Genomic DNA, 16,126 nt, shown 5'->3' with positions numbered 1-16,126 from the left:
GACAGATGTGGGAGGCAAGAGAAATGGTTGTAAGGGAGTGAGGACTCCTTGAGAGATCAGCAGTTTGAAGATTATTTTGTATAAAAGTGTTGCTTGTAAAGGTGAGTATTCAGTTCTCTCCAGAAAAGAAGAAGGGATTGACCACCCACATTTGAACCGACATGAATTTCCATAAATTGTTTTGTGTAGCAACAGGGGTAGGCTTAGTTCCTTGTCTTTTCCTTCTTGTGTTCCCTTACTTCCATCCTGGTAATCGTTCTGCTATGTGTTTTGTGCAAATAATGTTGATCATTGTCACGAGGTATTGTGTGTTAAAAGGGTTGACTGCCTTGTGAAGGATGCAGCAGGTCTTGAATGTGATGCATGCTGGCAGTGGAAACCAGGAGAGTTCTCGAAGTATCAAAATAATTGTATTATGTTTACAAAGGCTTTTAATTAGACGGACTGTTCCATTGACAACACTATTCAGTGGATCTCTGGGTTGCTAGTTCAATGGTATATTCTGTGCGTCATACATGCATTGGCAGATACTGATGTCCTTGCCTTTAGATGGACTCTCAGTGACTTCTTAATAAATGGAAGATCACTGGTGAGAGGATAAAGCTTTGGGCATTTCCACTGGTGACAAGGATGGCTTCAGGATTATAGACATCTCAAGTGAACCAATCCATGATTCCTGCTGCCTCATCATCAGCAAAAAACCAAATCAGTTTTGGCCTTTGCCGAGTCAGCGCAAAAGTTCAGCTTGTACATGCCTGACCCCTATACTTTCTGACTCAAATAAAACACTGGCTTTAAATAGAAGCCACCCTCCTGTGTTCCAGCCAACTGTTTGGATTGGACTCCGACTGGTGAGAGGATAACACTTTGGGTATTGCCACTGGTGACAGGGATGGCTTCAGACTTGGAAACATCTCAGGTGGACCGGCCTGGTTATGTTCTTTAGGTAGGATGTGAACCACTGAAGGATAGTTGTGGGCTTTGGTGACTTCTGGTGCTATTGTGCTTTAGACATGTGGTTGGATTTTCTCCTTGAAGTAGTGAGTGATTGCTGTGCATTTCTCCTCTGACAGTGATGGGTGGTTGATCAGTTGTACGGTTTACACTGTGCTGAGCTATGGTGAAAACTTTGTTGCTTCTACTGGAGACTTTACTGAAGATGGTTTTGTACCGATGGCCAGAGTCCCTGCATGAGCAGCCTACATGTGGAATGGAGACTCTACTTTTGCCTGGCCTTTCTGAATTTGCATTGTCTTTTGTCCTCTGCACGTGTGTTTGCTGTGAGTAAGCTTATAGCTGTACCATGATGTGGAGTGTTTGGCCTTCATGGAGCCAGATGTGCTTGTTGCCGAGAAATCTGCCTTCCTCTGGAAAGTGTTATTAAAGTCTTTTATTAGGTGTTCCACAGTTCAAAAGCTGGTGTAGTATATTCACTCCAGTTCATGTACTGTGGTGGGTGGCAAGTGAGGTTTGTTGAGCCAATGCAGATGAAGTCCAAGATGTTCCCATTGTATGAGTATGCAGTGTGATGACCTGGGCGATGTGTGAATTGGTTTGGATGTTGAGAGAAGCATCCTTCATTTCCCTGATAGGTGTTCTTTGTGGGAGGTTATAGCCTCTTAGGAAGATTTTATTCTTGAAGCTACTGGGGTGCTGCAGTGATGAAATCAAACATTTTAGACGCTGATGTGCTGCCATAGGCGGGTGGATAAAGTGGAGTGTGATGCCTTTGTGGCTGACGGAGTGAAATAGCCGGGTAGGAGCTTCAAGCTGATAAAAGCTGGTTAATGCTAGACTGTAAAAGGACAAGATGAATGGTGGATGACTATAGCTCCCTTTCCACCATTGTTTTTGCAGTTGATGTATTGTATGTTATAGTCTTGTATTTACCAGGAGATCAAGGGTGTGTTGTTGATTGAAGTGAGCCAGAGCGCTGTGATTATGGTGGCATTGTGCTTGCTAATGGCGATAACTGTCAACTTTGACTGCTGTGTGCCTGATTGCAAAGTGATCTTTAATTAGCATGCAGTGCAGTTTATTTTTAGTGTGTTTGTTTTGAGAGGTGCCAAGTATGATGTGGATATTATGTTTTTTGAGCTGTGTGTGTGTGGAGTATGGGTTTTGGCTGGTAGCCTGTGTCTGTGATGGAAGAGATGGGACAGATAGCTATGGTTAGAAGACGCTTAATGTATTTCTGTTGAAGTGCAGCGGAATGAGTTGTCGGGAACAGAGGCTATAGCTGGTCGCATTTAGCAGACCAAGACAGACCTTGTATATGTACACTCCTAGCTGGTAACTGAATGAGGATACATTGGAATTAGAAGTTGGTGAGCCTAGTTTAACTCTCAGTTGTGGGTGAGCATAAGGACATGTGAGTTGCCTCAATTTGAGACTGCTGATGAGGAAGAAAAGCTACCCTAGCAAGGATTGACTAGTGGAAGCATAGTCATCAGATCCTGTGATGTCTGAGTTGTATGTGCTTTTGAAGTATTCCTTTCTTGTGCACCCCTTTGGTTGGCTGAATTTGAGCCCACAACTACTTAAGGAAAAAAACACAGCAACAAGCCATGTACCTCTGGGCCACTCTATTTTTCTTAAGAAAAGATTTCAGTGGGTATTCATGTAAACAGACTTTAACTATATAATTCAAATGACAAGTACATTGATCTGCTCTACCTGAAAGGCAGGGAGGAAGAAAAAAGGGGTCTGGTGAAACATTGCAATAAAATCACTTTTTCCTCCATTAACTGATGAATGTGTAATGCCCCCCCCCCCCCCCGGAAATTATTGCATTGTGAATATAAATGATTGTAAAAAATGAATATATTCGTATATTTGTTGATCTATACCTAAGTGTATATTATTGAATATGTAAGGTGTTTTTAATGTGTTTTATATAAAAAAAACATATTTTGCTTAATCTCACTCAGAATGTATCTATATAGCATTACTAAAAGTGAAACACAAGACACTACAATTAGCCTGAGCTGCTACACTCAAATGCTATGCCAGGCTGATAGACATAATCCTCCCATATTTTTGTTACTTCTTGAGTCAGATGAAACGGTAAACCCAACTGGAACTGATCCTCGCCAAGGAAGCTCTATTGATGCAGTTTATAATGAGATCATCAAGCCTTCCTCGGTTGGGAATCCTCAGCTTGACAAGAGCAATATCTCATCAACTACTTGCACAGTCCCAGACTCATCTGCTGCAGTTCATGATGGAGAATATCTTAACACTGGCCTGAACGCATCTCATCACATTCAGAAAGAAACAGAATATGAGAAGGAATCCATCAGCCTCGCTGCAACTGAGACCACTTGTGGTTCATCTGTAGGCACCAAAGGGCCTGTGGTGGTCACAGAACATGTGGAATTTGTGACAGAAGAAGAAATAAAAAAAAATCGCCTTAGTGAGGATGAAATCCGGAAAATCCCTAGATTTGCTTCTTACAGCCCTGGGAATCCAAGTAAGGTACAGTTTAATCATTCGCAAAATTAGAAATGAAAGATATGTTGTGTGTATGCATGTGTATGTATTACTGTGATGGTATGTGTGTCTCGGTAGTTAATGCTGATACAACTTTCCCAAGAAAACCCAATTTTCTGGCGGATACAATTAACTGCAAATTCCTCACTTGTTAAATATCCCTAGGCTGTATCCAGAAGATTTTTCAGCATAGCCCCTAAGTGCCAGTAGATGGCATTGTGCGACTCTGCTTTGACTGCACTCTACTCTGGAAATGATGACTGGAGTCGCATACTGGCAAAACCATTGCATCCTTTCTATGCACACCTTTTTACTTGGATTAGGAACTAGCACATACTTTGTGTAGTGTTTTTCTCCTAAACTCTTTTCCTGTGTGTGAGGGAATATTTTCCCATCTAAAACTACAGGGCTCAAGCCTTGTAGGGGCTGTCGCAAACCGATCCCCATGAGGTATGACTCGGGTGTTTCGGGTCATGCAAGGAGTGCAGCCTGATGCTCCCGAAAAGGATCCAGGACTGCAAAGCCAAGCTATATGTCGCTGGGCACCGAAGGAAGTTGCATAAGGGCCGTTCTCATTCGCAGTCATGGGCATGGACCTGTTTTCATTACACAGGTGTGTCCTTCTACAGGTCTTCATCTTGTTCCAAGTTTTCTGGTAAGGATTCAGTAGTTCTTGAATGCGATGCGTGCTGGCAGTGGAAACCAGTGGAGTTCTTGAAGTATCAGAATACTTCTATCATGTTTACAAAGGCTTTTAATGAAAAAAGGCTGTTTTATGTACAATACTCTTCAGTGGATCTCTAGGATGCTGGTTCAATGGTATATTCTGTGCATCATACAATCATTTGCAAATACTGACTGATGTCCTTGCCTTTAGTTGGATTCTCAGTGACTTCTTAAATGGAAGATCACTGGTGAGAAGATAAAGCTTTGGGCATTGACACTGGTGACAGGCAAGACTTTGGACATGGAGACAACTCATGTGGAACAATCCATGATGCTGCCTCTCTGCCAACACCAAACCAAATCAATTTCGACCTTTGCCAAAGCAGCACAAAAGTTCAGTTTGTACATGCATGACCCCCATACGTTCTGACTCTGATAAGACACTGTCTTTGAATAGAAGCCACCTTCCAGTGCTCCACCAACTATCTGGATCGGACTCCGACCAGAGCCAACCAGCTTTTAGGGTTGAGGTGATGGTGGGGAGGAATTCTCCTCACAGTATGATGACGACACGTTTTATATGCACCTGCAAGAGGACTGGTCTCTTCCCACAGTCCTTCCTCAAGAGTCTGCTTCTTTCACTATGATCATCAGTCTGGCAGTTCAAGTTTGGTATTTACAATTGCCTTCCAATGAGGTACAAGCTAATGTAACCCGGACATGTCTAATCTGAGTCCCTACTGCCATTCAAAGAGATCCAGACCAACACACTCATTGGCCCTTGGGCCAAAACCTGTTCCTGTCAACCTGTAAATAGACAAGTGGCATGTTGCCACATTCCTGTCCAGCCTGGCATGTAGCAACATTCCTCTCCAGCCATGATAACTGGCTGTTGAAGGCGGGCTCCCACAGTTACTCGCGGACCACCTCAAGACGATGGCAAACCTCCTTACATCCTTGGGTTTCACTATTAACATGCCATAGTCACACCTGACTCCTTCGAAGAGTCTTCCTTTCATCAAAGCCATCTTGAATACAGTGACCTGTAGGGCATTCCCTCTGAAACAGCAAGTCCAGGAGATTCAGGCTATGATCCGGAGGTTTCAACCTTAATTTCAGGTCTCAGTGGGGATGTTCCTCAGGCTTCTTGGCCTATTGACCTCTTGCATTCTGCTTGTCGACTCTGCCCGCTGGTATAAGATGTCTCTGCAGTGGGATCTGAAGTCTCAGTGGGCTAACCACTAAGCAAACCTGTTGGACTCCAACCAGGTTTCGAAGGAGACTGCAAAAGATGTGCAGTGGTGGCTGCTCGATTGCAATTGGTCATCAGTGAAAGGTGTAAATTAGCAGCCTCTAGTCTCTGGGGGAGACCCACATCCACCTGTGGGAGGTGCAAGTCATTTGATTGACACTGAAAGCGCTCCTGCCATCCATCAAGAAGATGCTGGATCACATCCTCACAGATAACACCATCTCCATGTTTTATTGCAAAAAATCAGGGCAGGGTGTGGTCATGGGCTCTGCGAGAAAGCTTTGCACCTCGGGAAATGGATCCCTGATCCTACACCACCTGACAGGATCTTTAAACACCTGGCTGGACAAACCTTCTGAAGTAGTAGATGTCATCCTGAATGCCAGGCGGTCTGCAAAATCTGTTTATGCTGGATGCCGGGACAAGTTAGTGACTTGGTGTGGCACCTGTAACCCGGGCCCATTGCATGCTAAACTGTTGGGTGTCTTACTTTTGTTTTGTCTTTTCCACAGCAATTTCTTGCAGTGGAACTATTTAAGGGCTCATTTTTGCTTTGACATGACCAACCACCCTTATTCAAATCACCTGCTGTAATGCGCATTCTCAAAGGTTTGATCTACATATGACCCCCTTAAGCCTTTTGTGATTTGGTCCTTACTTGACCTTTGAGTTGTTAAAGAGCTGCTCCTTACATTTCCTGATCCTGAATACGGTCTTTCTCATAGCATTAATGTCAGCATGTCATACACGTGAGCTTTAAAGCTTTGTCAACCCAGGTGCCCTACACCACCACCTTTCCGAACATACTGGTGCCAAGGACTAGAGCAGTCTTTGTCCCAAAGGTTATGACTTCATTTTATGTCAGACAGTTCATCACTCACCCCTTCAAAGGAGAGGCGAGACTCCACTGTTTAGACACCAAAAGAATGCTCAGCTGTTACATCCAGTGTACCAAAGCCCATCAGGTGGACAATTAGCTCTTTGTGGGGTTCTCTGGTCAAAGAAAGGCAAAGCGGTACAGAATCGTGTCCAGAGGGATAGTTTTTGGAATTCACTTCTGCTGCACGATGGCAAAGAAGCAGCCTCCAAAAGGGTGCATGCCACTAGGGCCAAGGGGACAGAACTGCTTTGGCATGAGGAGTGCGTGTCCTGGATATCTAACAGGCTGAAACATGGGCATCAGTGCACCCGTTTTGCACTCGCAATTTAAACTGAAAATATATTCACAATCAGCCGAGTGTATCCCAACAAATGTACTAGAACTGATCGCAATTGGTGTTCATTACACTTTTGAAACCAGGTCGAAGGGTTAATGTAAGTGAGGGACAAGCTGCATGGATGGCTCAGATTTCATAATTGCAACTTCATACCCATTTGGTTGTGCCTTTCCATACTTCAGATTGTAAAATTAGAGTGTCATGAAATGGCCTACATGTTTTGGTGTTTTTTTTTATGGTTTACCTGCAAGAACTAAAATCATTCAACTTATTTTAGGTGCTCTATTTGAAGAATCTCAGCCCGCGGGTGACACCCAAGGAACTATTTTCCCTGTTTGCTCGTTTCCAGCAGAAAAATGAACCCCAAATTAATTTCAGAGTGTTGACTGGACGTATGAGAGGCCAAGCCTTTATAACATTCCCTAGTAAGTATGAAATGAAGGAAACAAGGTACATGTTTGTACACCAGTTTCTAGATATGTATATTATTACATGACTCTTTTCTTATTGTAGGTGCTAAACATTGACATGTGTGGGGCAGTACTTTGTCAACAATAAATAGAGGATTTTGGGCCATATCATGATTGTGATTAGTGCCCATGCTCAGGCAAGAACTGAGACATCTGTATTCAGATTTAGTGTATGCTTTTTAAGCAGGACAATTTCACTGACAATGGATGCATGTCTCACGTCTTTGCTACTAATTCTGAAAGCTACAAGTATGTGCATGAGTTGCAAATGGCACAACTTAAAAATCTGGAGCAGGTACCACCTCCACTGTCAGCGCATCCTGTTGTAAGGTATTTGTGTACTGAATGACCCAACCAAATGAAAACCCTTGTACTCATCGCCTTAAACAACAAACTGATCCTGTAAAACAAAGTCCAGGGCACACGTAAATAGTATCAGTATGTGGTTCCGTGAGGATTTGTGTTCAAAACTGAATCTGTGATCCACACCAGAGGAATAGTTTCACGTGTGTTTTAATTAATGAAAAAGTGTGAAAGCAACCAGCCGACACGTGTTTCTCCACATCCGGACAGTGATACGGCAACAGTGTTCACCTCTACTTCTCATCCGACAGGATTCGCCCCGGCTCAGGTGTATCCGCCTTTTCCCCGGCCGAACACTGGACTGCTCCACATAGATTGACATTGGCGAGATACCCCCATGCCTTGAACTGCCTAGATGTTAGCGCACGCTATTTAGCCCTGAAGAAGTCACAGGATCACTCTCTCATTTGACGAAACACATGTCGGCTAGTTGCTTTCGCACATTTCCAGAATGGACATCCACACCACAACATTTTAAGTAATCATATGAGCTCTGACCTACCCAGTGTATTAACCTAATCTATCACATACGCACCCACACTTGTTTAAGGACTGCACATACATACTTTCACTTAGCCCACCATTCAGAGTAATGCATACCTCCCTCCTTATACTCCGTACAAAACAATGAAAAACAAAGAACTAAGGGCATAATTAGAATGGCAGACGGACTTTGTCCGCCCGCCATCCCGACGTGAAGAGGGACCGCTCACCAGAAGGGCGGGGGCCCGTGGGGACAATTAGGATGCGCCCGCCACAATTGTGGCGGGCTCATCCCGCATATTTAACAGTAGGCACACACCAGCGCACACATGCGGGGCAGGAAATCTGCTGGGCCTCTAAACCTCCATGCTCTATTATACATGAGTGACTTGTAATTAGATTGCACAATGCTAAAAATGCATGTCGCACATTCCAATGTACAACGTGACAGGCACTGCACGGTGCCTGCCACATTGTCTATAGAGTCCCTGGGGGCCCGCAACGGGCCCCCGCAAGCAATTCCTGCATGCCTTTCCGTGGCGGCAATGCCACCATGGAAAGGCATGTTTCCGCGCCCATAGTAATATGGCTGGCGGTGTCTCACAGACACCATATTAAACTCTTTCCCGCCCGGTCGACTTGTTGACCGGGCGGAAAAGCGGCGGACGGTCTTTCCTTCCGCCTCGGTCCCCCCCGCCATAGTAATATGGCGGTGGGGGAAATGGACGGCGGGCGGGCAGGAATCTCAGGCGGATCACCACCGCCATGCGGGCGGTGGCGATCCGCCCGAGATCCTAATGGGCCTCTAAGAATCAAATCATCCATATTCTTTTAGATATAACAGCTTCCTCCTCACATATCGGCTCCTGAAATCAAGAGTATTTCTCTTCTCCAGGCAACTCTCAGGATGCTACTTACACGCTGCCACCCATTTCTCAGTCTTTTTTTTTCTCCTCACCCATAGTTGCTGTAAGAAAGACCTCTACGGTTGGAAAGTGGGTTATTGGTAGGGGGAAGTATGCTCCTACCACTAGTAATAAGGCCACCATCACAGTATGGGGTCGACTAAAGGTCTCAGTAAATTAGCCCCTGGCTTAATCCTTGGTAGCTGACAGCGAGCAGTCAGGCCTAACTTAGGAGACGGGAGTGTAAAGCTTTTAAAAACACCAATACATCAAATTTGTAAGACAAAGCACATAATAAAAATCCCACACAATTTATAAAAATAGGAAATATTTTTATGAACAAATTGACACCAAAACCGCAAAAGTCCAATGTAGAGAACCGGAGATATGGATTTTGAAAGATTAACCACTTTATAGTGATTAAAAACTGATAGCGCCAGTATGGGGCATCTGGTCGCGCTTGACCTGGACAAAGTAAAAGTTTGAGGCTGACCACGATAGAGCCCTGGTCGGATACAGTAAGCGGGAGGCCCCAGTCAAAATTTTACCTTCACACTTGGAAATGTTTCTGGAGCTTTTTCTTCCTACGTCAATTGTCCCTCCACAGCAGGCCGGTTTCAGTAATGGTTCGCCAGCTTGATTTTATGCAAGGCCACGGTCAAATCCGGGATGTCTGGAGCTCCAAAGCATTTAGTGGGAAGAACCTGAAATCCAGGCTGGGTCGTGGTTGATGGTAGTTGGCTTGACTCTCGAGGTCACAAAAGTTCTCCAAACTTCTCCAAACATCAGGGGGTGCTTTCTGGAGGTATCCTTGTAGGTTTCAAGTGTCCAAAACAGCAGTTTTAAGGTCTGGAATCTCCTACATGGTCTCTGGGTTGCCTGGACTACAATTCTCACACTGCACATGGCCAATCTTTAATTAGTCCACTGGACACACTCCAGGATGGGGACTCTTGGAGATGATGCAGGTGCACTCTGTCAACCTGTTGCTTGCAGGGAGCCTTTCTTGAAGCAAGGCATTATTCCCAGGGCTGTAGTACCAGATTGAGCAGCAGGCACAGTCATTCAGAGTGCAGGCCTTTGGGTGCAGATCCAGATTCCAGCAGGGCATTCCTTTTGCTCCTTGTAGTTTCAGACGGCAGATCTGAGAGACTATACAGCTCTCACATATTTATTCAGTGTACTGGGGTGACAAGCAGTAGGGCACCTCCATCCAATGAGATCAAGGGTGCCACCCAAACGCATGACAACTTCTTCTAAAGTGTGGCATCTTCCTATCTTACAAAGCACTGCACTTACAAAGTCCAACTTGGATGATTTCTCTACAGAGGTGTAAGAGCTGGCTAAACCAACCCACAGTGTGGCTCATTCCATTAGCTCTCCTCCCCCTGACCTCTGCAAATCCCTGTCCTAATCCTGCAATCGGGCTGGAGGCACAGGATGTGGGAGTAGGTACACCTGGCATTCCTTATTGATCTGCTCTCTCTTTGGACTGTTTTATTTACTTAGCCCCCTTTTTATGACTTATCTTCCTTATCTTAAGAGCTCTCTCCATCAGATAAACTCTACTCCGGCCAGGCCACTTATTACCTAATCATAGCAGCCTGGCTAAGCCTGTTAAGGCTGACCAATCAGCAGACTCTACTAGAAGGCTGGATTTTGGCTTACATTAGAGAAAGTTCTATAATCTATCTTCTGTACTAGTTATGATAAATTCAACCGTGGCAAGTTGTTGAATTTATCAATACCAGTCTTTTAAGTCTTTGAACGATATCTGGACTCCTTTCCTAGCAATAGTTATACCTAATCAAAATATTGCAATGTTAGCCTATGGAGCTAAGTATCTTGAATTTGGAGAAAATTAAATTGGTAGTTTTTTCCTCACCGGGGCATATAAAACATCTTTTATCAGGTCCCTGTGTATAGTTACCCCTGGGACACCTAGGGGAAACCTTTAAAATGACAGCAGGCACTCAGCAGCGCACACATGCAAGTACAGGAAATCTGCTAGACCTTTAAACTTTCATGCCCTATTATATACAAGAGACATATAGGTAGTTTAAACCTCCCAGCCGTAATATATACAAGGGACTTATAGGGTCCGTCAATACCAATTGTGAGAATTCATTTTTAAAGACAGGATGCAAGGCAGGACTTCCTTTAAAAGGACAGTAGGCACACACCAGCGCACACATGCGGGCAGGAAATCTGCTGGGCCTCTAAACCTCCATGCTCTATTATACATGAGTGACTTGTATTTAGATTGCACCCCCAGCCCTATTATCTACTAGGGACTTATAGGGTCTGTCATTGCCAATTGTAAGTGGACCCTATTACATATATCTTTTTAAACATAGCACTGACCATAGGCCTGGTTAAGAGAGCCCAGGGTGCAGTCAGAGAAAGTTACCACCAGTATCATTCAGCAAAATATGGGGGTATTCAGGGCAAATCTATGACTTTCTAACATCTACTCTTATTTAATATACAAAATATCTTAAATTGCATTGTTTAGTTAACCTTGCAGGTTTAGAATGAAAACTTTCCTCGCTATTGTAACGGAAAGTTTCAATTCTATTAAGGACTCGGAAGCGAGGATTATGCCTTCTCTCTTCACTTTATTAACAGCAGCTAACTTTAATAAACAAAACTACATTTCCCATGAAACCTTGGGGAAAAAAATTTAGTAAAGAAAATGTCCAATTAAGAATAGTCCTGAGCCCTCCAATCGGGGGCACTCCAGCACCAACATAGTCTGTCCTTACTGGCCCTTCATCCTCTTTCGTCACGCGAAGTCAGCCGTTGTATCCTTTTCATGAGTCCCGTTTATTCGCATCCGGACCTACAAGGACAAAGGTACATTGTCACTTAATGAAAAAATTGTCAAGCCTGCAAACGAATAGTAGTGAGGCAGATATTCCACAAAAGAAATGATAATAATCATTATTCGTAACAGTCTAGAAGACAAACTGCATTACTTACTCCAATACGGGGTGGGTACCATCATCGAAATCCTAGGGTGGGATAATCCTCACCTGCGAGTCCTTAATAGAATTAAAACTTTCTGTTACGATAGCTAGGTAATTTTTCATTCTATATCAGGACTGGAGGCGAGGATTATGCTAGTTCAAAGCTTGCTCACCATGAGGTGAGCCATGTCCAGCACTGGCTTGAAGTAGAACCTTTTAAAGGTAGAGTCCGAAGACCAATCCGCCGCGTTGAGGAGATCCTCCAAATGGGCACCTAAGCCAAATGCTTTCAAGGCCATTGCACCTTGTGCTGAATGAGCTCCAAGATCCTTAAGGCTTATACCAGCCTCTTGCATAACCCACCTTACCCATCTGGCAATAGTGGGCGAAGAAACTGCCTTTAACGGTTTACTTAAGGCGATAAGGAGTTGTCGTCCACCAGGGGGACGAAACTCCTCAGTCAATTATTCATAAGCTTTCAAACAACAGACTACACACAATTTAGGGGAATCTGGAAATGCTGGATATGAGATTGTCCTTGTGTGACATTAGTCCTTCTATGCAGAGTACACGTGCCATTTGGATTAAAAATCCTGGCTGTGATATCCAAAGTTCACACATCAGAAATTCGACGGCAGGAAATGAGGCACAACAACATGGCCAGCTTGGCCCACAGCTCCTTCCGTGACACAAAATGGTTAGGTTGCCAAGATAAGAACAAGTTAAGAACCTGGTTGACATCCCAGAGGGCCGAATACTGGGGTTCCGGAGGCACATCTTGTCTGGTGCCTCGAAGAAGCCTGCAAACAAGGGGACGTTCCCCAACTGCCACATTGTTAAGTGGCATATGGCCTGCTGAGATGGCTGAGAGAAAGGTGTTTATTGATCTGTACGCTAGGCCACTAGAAGCTAAGTGGGTCAGTGGGTCAGAAAATTCAAAATGTGGACCACATCGGCATCCAAGGGTTTGAGACTCGGTCGCACACACCAGCAGGACCATCTGCTCCAAGCAGACCTGTAACGTTTAACTGTGCTGTCCGCCCAAGCCTTGGACATGAGCTCTTCAGCCTTTTCCGAATGGCCCGGGACTTCCCATTATCTCCTGTAATCCTCCACGCCATGAGCCACAAAGAGTTCCCCTGAATCAGGGGATGAGGAGCTAGGTCAGGGCTCAGGAGGAGATCCGGAAAGTGGAGGAGTAGGTTTGGAGAATCTCAAGAAAGTTCCAAAAGAACCGGAAACCAGACTAGAGATCTCCAAAAGGGGGTAACTATCACCACCTCCGCTTGCTGGCTTCTTATCTGAGCTGTCACCTTCGTGATCATTGCAAAAGGGGAAAAAGTTGACCCTTTCTTCTGACTCCAGTCTTGGAGGAAGGCATCTGTGGCCACTGCCAACGGATCCGGCCTCCAGCTGTAAAACTGAGGGAGTTGGTGGTCGAGCCTCGAGGCAAAAAGGTCTATCGAAAGGGGACCCCAAAGGTCGTTTAACCTCCAAAAAACATCTGGGGCCAGCTTCCAGAGGCTGGATTCCCTGAAATTGCGGGATTGAAAATCCGCCGCCTGGTTCTATCGACCCGGGAGGTACTCCGCCATGATCGGAGATGGCTTTGGACCTCATGCCCTCTAAGTGATTGACATAGCAAACCGCGGATATATTGTCCATTTTTAAGAGGACAGATGACTGGATGGAATCTCTCGTTCAACAGCAGACGGCAAAGGAACCTGCTAGAAGTTCCAAGCAGTTGATATGTAATCTCCGTTCATCTGGAGACCACAACCCTCCTATAGAAAATTCGCTGCACCTGGCTCTGCAGCCCACAGTGCTGACGTCGTACTCTATCACCAGATCTGGGGCCGACCCAAAAATAGCTAGACCGTTCCAGGCTTCTATGTGCTGAAGACACCATTGAATTTCTTCCCGTGTCTCCTCGAAAAGCACCACCTTGTGGGAGTAAGGACACCCTCTGCGCAAATGCCAAGCTTTGAGGCGTTGCAGAGCTCGATAATGGAGGGGCCCCAGGAAGATGGCCTGGTTGGAGGCCGAAAGAAGGCCCACAATCCGGGCTAAATCCCTGAGCGATACCTGCTGTTTGGATAAGGGTCGTCTCCGTTCATGACGAATCTTCGAGACCTTCCTGGCCGGTAGACTGTGAGTGGAGGAATTGGAGTCTACTACGAAGCCAAGAAACGTAAGTAACTGGGAAGGAGTGAGAACCGATTTTGTTTTATTGACCACAAAACCCAGGCTCTGGAGAAGATCCACCGCCATCCGAAGATGACGCAGTAACTGAAGAGGGCATCAATCCATAAGGAAGAGATCGTCCAAATAAACTGCCATCCTCACCCTGAGCTCTCGAACACTCCACCACTGGTTTGAGGACCTTGGTGGAGGACCTTGGTGAAGCACAAAGGGGCCGATGACAGACCGAAGGGGAGGAATGCAAACTCGTACGTCTGACATCGCTAGATGAACTGGAGGGAAGACCGGAAACACTAGGTAGGCATCTTTTAGATCAAGACGCACCATCCAGTCTGAAGGACGCAAGACATACCTGGGGAGATTAATGCCTTCCATCTTGAAGTGGTGATAGACTAGCCACTTGTTGAACTCACTGTGGTTGATCACAAGACGTTTGCCCCCATCTGGTTTGTCTACCAAAAATATGTTGTTTATGAATCCCCTGAGATGCTGAGAGGAGGGAAACTATAGCCCCTTTGGCTAGGAGGGATGAGACCTCCGCATCCACCAGGGCGGATTCTTTTTCGGAAAACTGGATGGGACGAGGACTGCCCAGTTGGACAGGATCTCCCACGTACTCTATGTGAAAACCTAGAACCATTTGCAAAACCCATGCGTCGCCCGTGATGGAAGTCCAGGCCTGGAAAAAATTTCTCAGCCTCCCCCCTAACTTTAACCAGGAAGAAGGGAGAACACTCACCGGTATTGGCTGGGGGCGCAACTCCTCGGTATCCTCTGCCTTTGCCGCGCCTGCTACTTGCAGGGTAGAAGTCGCCAAAACAGGACTGGTCCTGATATTGACCCTGTCAGGAGCCGGTCAAGCGGCCCCTACCTTGACCGGCCCAGCGGAAAACTCAAGGAAACCTCTTCTTGATTGACAACTGCGCCTTTGTGTAGGGAGGTAAAAGTATTAATAAATTTACCCAGCTCCTTGACAAAAGGCTCACCAACAAGGCCTCCTTGTGCCACTGCTCCTGCCTCTGAGTCAGCGAGGTCCCCAAGATTGGGGTCTACTTTAACAAGAAGGGAGCGCCTGCGCTCAGTGGAAAGGGCACAGTTGGCATTGCTCAGGAACACGATGGCCCTTTGTGTCCCCCTGAAAGGGACTCTGGGGAAATCAGGGAACCTGACGTCTTGGCCTCCTTGGCCATGTCCAAAATCTTTGTGAGGGGCCCTAAAAACGTCCAAGAGCTTGTCCTGGCACATTCGCCAGGACCTCTCAATTCCTTTCTTAGGATCTCTCATGAATTTTTGTAGGAAAGTGGCCATACAGGAGTCAATTTCCGGCGTGAGGGAGACCTTACCCTCCAGAGAAGGTCGCAGGCATTCTGCTCGTAGGCAGTTACGGACCTCTTTCTCTAAAGGCTTTCGGATACGCATTGCCACATAGCTGGCAACTTTATCTGCCGGAACCCAATCCGAGGAACGGGGATTGATTATGTTGTCGGAGTCAAACATGTCTGAGCTGTCCTGAGAGGGGCGAGAAAGGAGTCACGGTCTGGAGGGGCGGGGTTCAGTGTTAGCGTTGTCAGTGGGTAGAGCATCTTGTGGGGTCGATAAACCGTCTTCTGCAGGTGGTAGAAATGGCTGGCTAGCCAGAAAGGCCTGTTTAAGCCTCTCAAAGGCACTAAGATCCACCCCCGAATCGCGTGCGTGCGTGCGTGCTTGGCAGGGGGGGAGTGGGATCTGAAATCAGGGAAATCCCTGGGGGTCCGGGGGGGGGGGGGTCGGGAAGCATAGGGAGAGTAGACAGACGTGCTAGGGCTTGGTCAATCTTCTTAGAAAGTCTCTCCTCTAGGGGCGCCATGGCTTCACCCACCGCTCTGTATATTGACGCATCTACTGCGTCATAGAACTCATCGTCCCAAGGGAGGTCTGCCAGGGTATATTCCCCTCCCCGGGAGTCATCCTCATAGTCTCTATCCATACTCATTGGACTATAGTGAGGGAAGATGAGTGTAGATAGTGAGGGTCTGAGTGACAGACCGGGTGACCTGTCCATAATGAGGGTTTACCTTGCCGGGCTGGGTGTCCGCATAGAGTAGAATGCGAGGATCTCGCTGACTCG

At 46.0% G+C, this 16,126-nt stretch overlaps 1 protein-coding gene across 1 annotated transcript in view; it reads left to right on the top strand.

The window, feature by feature from the left end:
- The window catches only part of RBM41 (RNA binding motif protein 41), a 129,783-nt gene that overhangs the window by 86,918 nt on the left and 26,739 nt on the right, over positions 1-16,126 (top strand). The window contains exons 5-6 of the mRNA XM_085607690.1: positions 3,059-3,477; positions 6,905-7,052. Of these exons, the coding sequence (XP_085463816.1) occupies positions 3,059-3,477; positions 6,905-7,052 (567 nt within the window). The remainder of the gene's footprint in view (positions 1-3,058; positions 3,478-6,904; positions 7,053-16,126) is intronic.

Source organism: Triturus cristatus, chromosome 5_2 (genome assembly GCF_964204655.1).
Source record: "Triturus cristatus chromosome 5_2, aTriCri1.1, whole genome shotgun sequence".
In the NCBI taxonomy this organism is placed as follows: domain Eukaryota; kingdom Metazoa; phylum Chordata; class Amphibia; order Caudata; family Salamandridae; genus Triturus; species Triturus cristatus.
The sequence above is the reverse complement of the archived record's forward strand: the minus strand, read 5'-3'. Positions and strand labels throughout refer to the sequence as shown.